General features: G+C 42.5%; 1 protein-coding gene across 9 annotated transcripts in view; it reads left to right on the top strand.

Moving 5' to 3' along the window:
- LOC122406502 (stress response protein nst1-like) overlaps window positions 1-12,195 on the top strand; it is a 43,109-nt gene that overhangs the window by 6,951 nt on the left and 23,963 nt on the right. For 6 of the 9 annotated variants that reach the window (XM_043411983.1, XM_043411984.1, XM_043411982.1 and 3 more), the window contains 5 exons: window positions 8,768-8,993; window positions 9,265-9,427; window positions 9,806-10,706; window positions 11,265-11,719; window positions 12,063-12,172. In XM_043411983.1, coding sequence (XP_043267918.1) covers window positions 8,768-8,993; window positions 9,265-9,427; window positions 9,806-10,706; window positions 11,265-11,719; window positions 12,063-12,172 — 1,855 coding nt within the window. Of the gene's footprint in view, window positions 1-8,642; window positions 8,676-8,767; window positions 8,994-9,264; window positions 9,428-9,805; window positions 10,707-11,264; window positions 11,720-12,062; window positions 12,173-12,195 lie in introns of those variants that run through there. The other 3 variants (XM_043411986.1, XM_043411978.1, XM_043411979.1) reach the window with 2 other exon arrangements.

Below are 12,195 nucleotides of genomic sequence, written 5' to 3'. Positions count from 1 at the left end.
GCCTCGTGCACAGGCGCGTCTTTGTTTATGTGCAGCGATACTATTAAAGCGATCACATTTTCGAATAATTATGTATTTACATCGGGGAATAAGAGCACTCGAACGTGCAGTGGCAACTTTTTTCCCCCAGTTACGTAATTCCTTGTGCACGGTGCGTAGCCTGGAAATATAGTAACGCATATTATATTGAAAAAGATCGCGATGCGTGACCGCTGAAACGTTTCATTGTCGAAGGAGTCGCACACGAGCACACGCACGACGAGAGGGAAAGGTCCAAAGTTGCGGCGCCGGGACCGGCTTTTTTTGGAGTTTCTCGCCACGATAAAAACTGCTGAATCGAAATTTATTCCATTAACGGATCATCGCGTGTGTCGACAACTCGTTGACAGATTTCATTCTTTCTTTTGCCATTTTTCATCTCATTTTTGTTGTCTCCTGCGATGAAAGATGGTGCTTCGCTGTCCGACCGATCAATAATTCATCACGGGAAATACATAATCGTTGGAAAATTCTCGCGTAGGCACACTCGCTCGTACGTCATGAATTACTCGAGAGATCAGAGTCAAGGTGTTTACTCCGCTGTGCACGAGCGGACCGGCATGGGAGTGTCGTCGACCGTGACTCGTGGCGCATCTCAATCGCCCCTTTGATCTCTCATCTTTGATCGTAATGTACAGGCCTCGTACATGGAGGAGCTTGCACAAAATCCCGTTGCGAAAAATGACTCCGGGTGCACCAAAATTTCAATGAATGTCCCTCGAAAAATTGTGCGTTTATGAACGACGCTTTTTTCTTCTTGACGAATCGAGAAACGCGTCATCCGCATTTCGTTGGCTCTAATCTTTCAGGATTTTCTACGAAACAGCCTCCATCAATTTTCTCCCACGCGAACAATCATTTTCTCCGTGCTGTTTTATTCTCAATTTAATTCACGACCCTCCACGATTTCGCCACAATATTCAATGCTTCGAATCGCGAGCCGGACCAACGGGCAATTATTCGCTGATCGTTATGTCGGGGACGTAAACGCCGGGCTAGGCCCGTGCAACGCGTATTTATACTACTGATTGACCTTCCAGCCGGCTCGCCGGTTTGCGCTTCGCTACATTCAATTCCATTGGGGACGCATCGGTGACTGCAAATCGAGCCATTTCGACGCTGATTTTCTCCCTCTCGCTCCCTCCAATTCCTTCGCTCTACGCTCGGCCCTTTTCCGGTCCCTTTTTCCACGTTTTTTACTGCCAACCGAAATCCTGTTATTTCTCAATCGTACGGAAACTGCACGGAGAGACTTTCATAGCAAAAATTACTATGTTTTTATAGTAACGTCGGACCACATCGATATTGTAATAATAATCGCTACAGAGCGTGTCAAATAATGCAACAGTTTGGGATGACGCTGAAGTTTCCAACGTTGGAGTCCAACGAAATGGTCTAAAAAAACTCTCAAATAATTCCAGTAAATCTCCAATTTTCTTACCTGCCGAATTTCCAATTCGTCATATTTCAAGCCGCATCAATAATTCGTGAAATAAAAAAATGATGAATTATTAATCTTTTTTTCGTTCATTTCGTTCAACTCCAACGTTGCAAACTTCAGGGTCGTTAGTTTGGGGAACCATTAGCACAGTTCATAGTAAATAACGCGCTGTACTATATCAAAAATGAACACCGAGAGAATTTTTATCAAAAACATAGTAAATAATGAAATGATTTGATGAATATTTAGGAGATAACACAGCAGTCGTTTCTCTGTGCTATACGAAAAATTGCATAGTTTCGTATTTTCCCTTTTACCGCACTGAATTTTGCTCAATAGCCTGCTTGCAAAATTCATGCGCCCACCAATTATATGAGGCGTTGCGAGTATAAACATGAAAATTAACCAGTGGCAAAATTTCAAGCAATTTGTCCAGTCCAATTCACCAATTTTCAACATTCGGCCAAAGCCACGAGTGACATTCGGATATCGATACATCGTTCGATGTAAGAACTGATGTTTTCGGCATCAAAATTACTATGCACTTTGGTGAAATGCAATAGAATGGCGATATAGAACAGCGCTGCTACAAAACATAACAAATTTTTCTAGCAAATTCATCCCCAAAATATTCGTATAAAAGTCTCTTCGTGTGCGTACATAACAAATATTATATTCGAATACTTAGCTTGTTCAACGTTATTTTTAATAACGAAAACGAATCTCGACATTCTTCAAACTGTCAGAAACGTTTTAAAGGTTACGTAAAAGATTATTGTTCTTCGCTCATCGTTATTGCTCATGTTCAAATGAAAATAATTGTCGCTCCCCCCGTTCGCGACTTGTCGATGATGAATTTGATCGTCGTAGATATTTTCAAGAAGTAACTGTCATTGCGGCAGTGCACAGTCGACAGAATATCTTTAGAATTACGACTCGCGAACCTCGTAAGTCGCGATCACGTCCAATGTCACAGCGAGCCAATCAGAATGAGTGTGGAAAGGCGATGACAGAACTGCAATTTCCTGCGATCCGAGAACTTTAAAGAAACGTAAAAATTTTCCTGACTTTGAGTTGACTATTAAAAATAAAAAATCGAAAGAACGGGTCTGAATCGACGAGTTGATCGGTTGATGAAATTCCCTGCAACGTTTCACACAACAAGCGAGCGTCGGAGTTCGCCGCGAGCTTGGATCCCTCCAGGGGAGTAGATGCCCGACGATTCGGATCTGTGAAAGGTGGAAAAAGTAGTACAGAGAGCCTGCAAATGAGACCCCCTCGTCAAAGTTCATTACGTCGAGTTTGCTCGAGCTACTTAACCAGAAAGCAGACAATGGGTGGAGGAGAAAAAAGATGGGAAAATAAGGGAACGTTCGATTGCAGGGAATTAGCGTTAATTACCATTATCCGACAAGACAGGAAGGGATTCGCGACGATTTTTCTGCCCCCTTCCTGTTCTCCAGGGTTCAGCTAAAAATTGGTCCTCCGTTGAATATAAATGTGATTTTGAAAGGCTCTTCCGCAGCTACGATCGGTTCATTTGTTCGATAAAATTTGGCACTCGCGGCGCTCTCTTTTAAAGGCGAGCCTCAAAGGTATGCGAACAATGGGGCAGCCTCAAAACGGTAGTTGGGTGTGGGCGCGAGGTGAATTGACGCGAATTAAGCCCCTAATAGAATCAAATTATACCAGCTCTCAAGTGCGTTCGCTTCTATTCTACCACACTCGTTGTACACTCTGATGCAACTCGCGTCGCGATACGCGAAGGCAATACGAGCAGCCTATATAAACGCTTTTAATACGCGACCCACACATCACCACGAATATAAAACTCCTTCTCGTGAGATCTCGTCTCGGTTCTCGTGCAATAAAACACTCATCTGCCTACATCGCTACCGATACCGCGAGGTCATTACGATCAACCGTAATCTTCGCGGAGCCCGAGATCTTATCGACGAATTTTCTTTGGAAATTTTCTTTTCTACGAAACGATTTGCTGGAAAGGTCGAAACGAAACTCTTCAAATGATCTGTATAGTGGAAACGAAGGTCTTGAAAATTGAGAGTGGAAAGGCATTTCGAATGTTTTGTAACCGCGATTTTCATCACTTGCCTCAATCCCTGATTCATTCACGATGGAAAATCGTTGTTAACGAACCGGATGAATTTTCAAGTGATTTCATAAATCCTCACAAAAAAATCGCCATCGCGAGGCTGGAAATTCAGTTTCATTCGTACGGAAAAGTTCACAATTCGGAGAAATGCGAACGGATCGTAATCTTCAACTCCGCGCCGACAGTTTCCGATCGAACGATCATGAAACGGCGTCGTTTCGTTTCGGAGATATGAATAATCAGTCGACGAACTTGATGCAACGAGATGTTATTGACTATTTGAGTAGACAAGAGTATAGCTGAGCTGCGCTTAGTTCGTTGGAGGGAGAAAAAAAGCCAGCGAGTTTCACGCTACGTAGTTTTATCGCGCGTCGGAGAGCGGGCTTCGTTCTGTTCGTGAGGCCAGTCGTGATCGGGCGGCTCGCGTAGCGAGTAGAATTTCCATTGTGTGTGCATCCCGAGGACTGGAAAAGTCGTGAATTTCGTTCTTCTTCTTAAAAAAACAAAATCAAGTTAAAGCGAAGTGTTTTATCGAGCATAATCAGTTGAATTTATCTCGATTCGTATAAAAAGCGCGAATGAGAATAGTCTCGATGGACCGACATTAGAGTGGCCTTCATTTAACGACAGCGATAAGAAAACGGTTTGAATACTCGAAAAATCCTCGATCGAAGTTCACCTCCAGCTGTGATAAGTTTCGATTCCAAAGTATTCCACGTGTCGAGTGTATTTTCTAATCTTCAGTTACGACTCCGAGTCCCAACCATAAAATTATGTTTACCGAGTGAATTGAGCCTCGGATCTGAATCGTGATGCATGGCATTGACGCAGCAATCGATGGGTCAGGGGTCCGAGGATTTTGGGAAGTCTCCTCAGACGCGAGGTGCGTAAAATCTAAATGACAGCGTAATCAAGTAGTGTAGACGTCAGGATTTCACGTCCCGGAAACTCGTACTGCAAGGGCAGTAAAAAAGCCTTTGCATTTCCTCGATACTCAGTAGGGATTTGTATAAAAAATGTCTCAACCACGTTTCTCGAGCGACGATTCGTTTTTTCTTCGTCATCGTTTCATAACCAAGGTTTTTGTAATCTTTCATAGAAATGCTTAATTGAAGAGATGTTGCCTCATTGATAAATCGAGAACGCGCGCGGTATGCGCGAAGCGCACACTGGAAGCATTCAAAGTAAGTCATTTCTCGCAGCGCGGCGGCAAACACTTCGAGTACCACAAGGAACTCGGATCGCACGTTTTAACTGGATCGGTTGCGGTGAACGATCTTCAAGAGTACTCTGTACTTGACTATACGCACGTGTGTGCCCTCGCGTGTTCAATATTCGTGGGTGTGTACGTGTCTCGCTGGGCGCGCGCGTGTGTGTGGACGCAGAGCGATGCGACTGTGTCGTTCCTAATAGCGGTACTTACTACTGGTATAGAAGGCTCTTCTACGCTCGCACACCGCGATAGAACTGCGGGTAATAACGAGGAACTAGTACATCACGTATACATCCTTGTTTTTGTATATGCAGCCCGCGTACTATGCCAAAACAATCGGGAATGTTTGGCCTACGTGCTAAATATAATGAGAAGAAATAATAGACGTGAAAAAACAAGGACGAGAAATTTTGATGGAATTTTCGATCGTTTACTTCCCATATTCTCAGAGGCTCCACGAGATTTTTCGATCGTTTTTTAAGGGATTTCGCTCCGGGGATTCACACGGAAATCCGGGAATCGAAGTTTCGTTGTTGCCGTCGAACGATCGGCGGTATTCGTCCATTTATATTTGCGAACGCGATTGATACTGCGAATGTAATTAAACGACCAGCGACCGTAAGGAATCTCGGTCGATGCGGGGTCTCGCGGTTAAACGAACGATTTCGAAGCTCGTTTATGTCTATGAGAATAGGGCACATGAAAGAAAATCTCTCTCTCTCTCTCTCTCTCTGTGCGTCTGTAAGATTCTGCCCCGAGCTATATAAAGTCAATACTCGTTAAAACTCTCTAGCTATGCTCTCCGAAGAACCTTTCGAGATGCTACGAAGAGAATAACTTTCTCCGGAGTGCCACCTTTCCAGCTTCTTCATTTCAATCTCGCGATATCACTGCTCCGCGTATCTCGGACACGCGATTCTTTGCTCGATCGTTTTTGTTGCTACAAGTTTTCCGAGTCAAGCCCACGCTCAACATTCTGTACGCACTTTCATCGAAATCCTCGAAATTTAACGATCGTAAAATTGAGAAATTTTTTTGGATTTTCGTGCATTCGGGAAACGTGACGTCAATTGTTGTTGAGTTTTTTAACGAGGCTCATGAAGGAACTTATTTATTCGGATCACAAAATAAAAACAAAATTTTCCAAAATTTTGACGAGTTTCCTCATATTTTTTAGGCGGTTGGAACAAATCTGAGTTTCTTTGAGTATTTCTTGTTCTTATTATCGCTCCGAACTTTATTTTCGAAAGTGCAACAGCCTCGGAATTCGAGCAGCCTAATTGACGGTCGAACTGACACGGAAATAAGATTGACACTTCCGCTTCACTCGCAATATTCATGAGCGAGGGAGACTCGGCTCGCCCGATCTTTCAATCCGGAAAACCGAGCATGTTTTACAGCGATTGCATTCGACTTTGCCGTCAGGATAATTTGTGTACTAAAAAGGATGAATGTGTGTCCAAGCGATTCAGCAATTTCTCTAAATCGTTGATGCCCGATGCTTGCGTGTCACTCGAACTCGCGTCTGCCGAAGCACTGAAATCCAGCGAAGGAAAAATCATTTATTCCGCACGCGAAGCCAAGTTCTCGTAGAAAGTACGACTGCGGTAAGGTCGAGCCGTTATTTTTCTGTAATAATGAAATTAAACTTGTTTTTATCTCCGCGCGATGTCCTGCCGCGTTTTTGCCACCGTCCGCGATTCAGCGACTTGAATAATGAAGATATTTTTTTGCCAGCACGCGCATCGCGATATGTTTTTATTGGCGTGTAGAATGGAGAGAGAGATTGAAATTACATCGATGTGTAATCGATCTTACAGGATCGCGTAATAATTGTCGTGACCTCACAGTCGCCGGAGAACGGCATTGCACGTAGAGCGTGTAAAGTAACGTACTCGCTGATTTTTTTGTGAAAATTCCATTTACGATCGGCTTCATTATTTTTCCGCGTATTTATATTCATTTATCAAAAACTCGATAAAAAACTGAAATCCTCTCACAGCGCTGTCTAGAATAACATTCGAGACAAAATAAAAAGCACTTCGGACAAAAAATTTCATAAAGTTATCGAGAAACTTTGATCATTAAAAAGTAACGGATTGGTGAGAATTGACATTGTCGAGAGAGTGATTTTTTGTTTTTACGTTCTTGATAAACGAGACATGATAACAAGCAAATATCGTTGGCGCATGACCTTTTTTTAAAAAAATTATTTTTTCTTTGACATTTTTGACGACGACCGATTTTAGGGAGGTACAAAATAAAAATTTTCTTATCGAATCTGAAAAAAAAACACGAAAGGGAGATAAGAAATCAAAAGACCAAATATTTGGAGCCGTTTTGAGGTGGAGCCCCACTTCTGCCTAATTAGCCACGAAAAACTTGCAAATGAAAACCCCTCAACGATTATTTTTCCCTGTAATCGAGTTTTCAGTTCAAATATTTGATTTGGCGACGAGCGATTCTCGATTTTTTTTGTCATCGAGTGACCAATTCCAACTTCTGATTTGGGGGCGAAGAATTCTTGGATAAGACTCATTGATTGGCCGTGGCTTTGGCTGCAACGATTATTTGTAAATCCATAAATCACTCAGTCCGGATTACTGCGCTGGCTGCACCGCGAGCCGGACTACTGTGCGCAACGTCACAATTAAATCTGATTGTTTAAATTCCGAATGAGAATAAATATGAACCTGTCAAAATTCACTTGGGACTTAACGAGAGACGAGTTTGGAGTCGTGCTCGTATACTTTATAGAAATTCGCTGATCCTTGACCGTCTCGCATTAACGTCGAGTCTTCGGGAATTCGATATTTAGCGATTGGTCAATGAAACGAGGGGAAAAAAATAACCTGTTATTATGCAGAGACTGACTCGGGAGCTCGACGTGTCGGTTTTTCGAAGCGAAACCCGCTGCCTGCATCTTTTATGCACGCAGGTGCACTTTTTTCGCTACGAGCTCGTCCCCGGAATAAACTTTTCGATGCTCGATAAAAAGCACACGTAAGGGGCAAAAAATTCTGTCGTCACCTCCGTCGTATCGACTGGGAACCTCGAGTCGAGTTGCTTCAATGAAATCTGCCAATTGTTCCAAGTTTACGAAAAACTAATAAAATCAATTCCTCGCTCTTCGACCGAGGTTCGAACTGATACTCGTTTCCGCTCATTCGTGCAACGGCTTATCGCTTTTCATTAGTTCCACGGACGCGACCTTGAACGTTTACGATCGTTAGAACTCTCCCGGGATAAGCACAATCTTGGCTAACAGGAAAAATGTATTGTTGTAAGTGAAAAAACGAAGTTGATCCTCGAAACGTGACTTATTAAAAATCAATTTGATCGCGCTATAAATTTCAATCGAGCTGACTCGAGACGACGCTTGACCCCGATCACCCTCCGGGAAATCGGGCTTGGTCCCATGTTTTTAACGAGCCCCGCGATGATTTAAAGACGAAAAAAACGTACGAGGAAAAAATCCATTCGATTAAACGTGCTGGCCGTGGTCTGCCTGTGGCTGATACATAATCAATAAGATGTTGATAATCGAGCTGTGCATACCAAGGATACGTTATGCGATAGGCTGCTCACTCAACGGCGTGTATATATGTATATACGCATTACCGTAACAATAGAAGAATATCGTGTTCGAAGATGTTGAATATTCAATGTGACGTTCGATGCATTCATAGGATTTGTAGTAAATCTTGAAGCACACGAGTCGCTTTTTCTTTGTATTTGCGGTTGAAAAGTATTCTGAAAATTCCGAAGAGAGAGCTCCTCTCATCGGGTATTTCATTATTTAAGATTATATTTGTTTCTTTTGTCGTGAACTTTAGAAAAATGTAGAAAAAATGTGGAACAATTGTCGGGTTCGATACGAAAAGAGTAGTTTTTGTTTTTAATCTTTACACTTCCCAGTCGTTAATCATTCTAAAAATACGCTTTTTCGAAAACATTTCAGAACACTGGTGAGAGCAGAATCCCAGTGCCGAGAGCAGTGAGGCCGTCGTTCCTCCCGAAATCGAGACTCGTCGGCTCTTCGAAGATCGGCTCACATCATCAAGGCCATCGAAGATCGAATATTTTGTCCGGTTGCTTGACATTCACGGAACATGACGACGGCGGAGCTTCAACGCAAAGAGGAAAGTTCCCAGGTGGAATTTTTGCGTCGTCACCGTCCGCTAAACGTAAGAAAAACTTCCATTGATTTATCTGTGCAGGAACCAAAAGGATAAAAATTCATTAAAAGATAAAAAAAGGTTTAAAAGACCGAAAAAACTCGGAGAAATCAATTCGTTCTCTGTTCGTGGCTGTTCACAGAAAAGCTCACTGGAAATCTCGAGACCTCCGAGATGATTTTGAGCTGATTATTTAATTTAAACAGAGATTTTATTATTCTAGAAAGTAATGAAAACGAATATGATGTACCGATCTGAATTGTTTTTCATAATTTTACAGGTAAACTAACGGATACAACTTTCACGCTACCTCACGGAGTGTGGGGCGATAAAGAGCACGATGTCGATGACGCGACGTTCACGATACCATCGGTTTGGACAGTGAAGGAAAATGATGCTCAGGACTCGCCGTTCCTCGAGCATAGCGAGGACAAGATTTTCAGGTAGATTAAATAATTGTACAGTCGTACCAACACTTGTTCTTGAATAATAAAATCAAAGGTAATATTTTTTCTCCACTTTCGTACTTTGGTCGATAATCCTTGTGCTTTTAATCCGGTGAGAATCAAAAAGTGTGCTTGGAGCAGTTTATAACAAATAAAAAATAGACGAAAAACGTAATTGTCGAAGAAATTTGTAGAGTTTCAGTATTGAGTTGGATTGAATTTTTTGAAATTTTGACAAAATTTCCATGAAGATGTTTGATTTTGATAATCTACATTGAAAGAATTCCTTCAACCTCACAATTTCAAAAGTTCGTATTCTGTACGACAGATACGTTTAGCACCAAAATAAAAATAATTTATTGTTTCGTTTTTCAGTAGTTTGCACGAGCCGAGTCAGATGAACATAATTGAGGACGTGACTGAAAGTTGTCTGCTCGATTTGAATCTGGGTCCGTTCAACGAGACAACGACGCCAGCATCATCGACGCCCCATTATTTGATGTTGAATCAGAAACAAAATTCATTCGAGCACGACGAGAGTCTCGGTATATTGACGCCCGATCAGATGACGGACTTTACGTTGGGAACGTTGGGTTGCTCGAGGACACCGTCCTGCGAGAATATAACGGGGGGTTTGATCGGTTCCCGTTTGGGTTCGACTCGTGGATCGTCTTCGAGGCCATTGGAAACGGAAGTCGTGCTGACGTCACCGGAGAACGGTGAGCCGACCGAGGGCTCGAGCGAGAGGACGCCTTCGCCAGAGGAATTGCCACTCGACCCAAAACCCATTGAAAATTCGACGAGGACAGTGCCCTCGAGTTTCGTCACGTCGGTCACGAGCATAACCAGTCTCGAAGCTGGTTATCAAGGTGACGGCGAGAATTCGCGACCGGCGAGTCGCGGCGGTGACCCACCACAAAACGTTCCAATGCCATCGAACCTGCCACCACCCTGTCGTCAAGATCCGATGACGGATTCCGATTTTTTTACCGAGAGCGACGCCGACGCTCATGAAGAAATTGTTCGCGGCGACCGCCGCGCTCAGGTCATCGATGGCACCCTCTTTTGCGCCCCCGGTGGACGGAGATGTCCCAGCTTCACTGGCGAAGAAATGGACTCTAGTGGCATTTACTCCGATCTCGAAAAACGTCAAGACGAAATGAACGTCGAACTTATCCCTAGCGAAGATCGAACACCCGATACTGTCGATACCGAAGTTTCACAGAGAAGCCAACCTTCGCCTGTCAAACCTGATGTTATTTTGAACTTTTTGCAGGTACGACGGATTTATGTTGTCTGTTTCATCAATCAGGAAAAACAAAATAGTCATGAAAGTATTTAAATGTCCTTAAAAATGTTCAAATGGTCGAATGAACGACAGTGTCGGTACTTCTTATCTAATAATTTCTTAATCGTCTTGATTGTCAGTGTTTTTCATTGCTAATTCAGTCGTGGATTTAAAAAAATCTGCAGGATTTATAAAAATTCGTGCAACGTCATGATTTTTAATTTGAAACGAAGATTTTAGCTGAATCAATATTTTTACTATTATTGAGCGCTTGTAATTAATTCTTTAGTATACTTACTCGATTGAGTTAAGATACTTTGTAAGATTTATTGATATTTGAGAAGCTGGAGGAAATTATTGTGATGTCACAATTGAGTGCATTTTCTATTTGAGTTTTATTCAATGAATTTTATGACGTGCGAATATTTCGTTATGCTAAAGCAAAATTGACTCAACAATGAGATTTTTGGCGATTGATGAGAGAAAAATTGGCCCGCGACCGTCGTATTTCTATTTATATTAATTATTGGATAATTATTCACGCAGACTCCAAAGCGAGATCTCGATGGATCCGGCGATTCGAACCTATCCAACGGGATAGCTGAGACGACCGTAATAGAGGTCGTGAACGAGACGGCGTGTCCAAAATCGGTGAACAAACAAGATCCAACGGCCCTAAAAAAATACAAAATGCCCAAGAGAAACGTCGTTTCGAAGATCAAGGCGATGATCGAATCAGGAACGAAGGAGGAGAACGAGAAGGAGCAAAGAAGAATGGTCAGATCGCCGAGGAAGAATGGACGGTGGGACGCTGTTATGAGCAAAATCGAAGCTGGGAAAAATGAGCAACGGTCCAGACCCATGAGGAAAGAGGTCAAGTCTCGTGTTTTACAGAGTTTAGGACCATCGTCGTCCTCTTCCTCTTCGGCAACGACAGCATCGACGAGACGTTTACCCGGCGATGCTAATAACAATAATAATGCCAATAACAAGGACAAGAGGTCAGCTATCACGAATCTCTTTTTTTCATGTTTGAGGATAATTTTTTCAATATTTCCTGTTTCCATTGTGTTTCGCCTGAAATCTCATTACAAGTAAATCTTACGATCATTATAGCAACTGTAAATTTCTTTTTTTCATTACTGATTACAAAGTTTTTTTTTCACAAAACGCTTCAAATTCCAGTGCTATCCTAACTATAAGGAAGAAAGTGGTTGAAATTATAATCCTGAGCAAAGTTGAACCCATTTTTCGTCGACGAGACATTCGAAGCAGTGACGATCTTTCAGTGTGATATCGCGGATTGTATGCTCATTCATTTTCAATAAAAATGATGTTTCGCAGGAGAACGAGGACACGACAAGGACTGAAATCACCCAATCAGGAAACTGCACGAAGTTCCGTTCGGAGTTCCATGACTGATCTCAGCAGTGGTCCAAGCAAAGATGCCCCAAGTGAGTACATCCGTCCAATCGAA

The sequence above is a fragment of the Venturia canescens genome, chromosome 2 (assembly GCF_019457755.1).
Source record: "Venturia canescens isolate UGA chromosome 2, ASM1945775v1, whole genome shotgun sequence".
NCBI lineage: Eukaryota > Metazoa > Arthropoda > Insecta > Hymenoptera > Ichneumonidae > Venturia > Venturia canescens.
The sequence above is the reverse complement of the archived record's forward strand: the minus strand, read 5'-3'. Positions and strand labels throughout refer to the sequence as shown.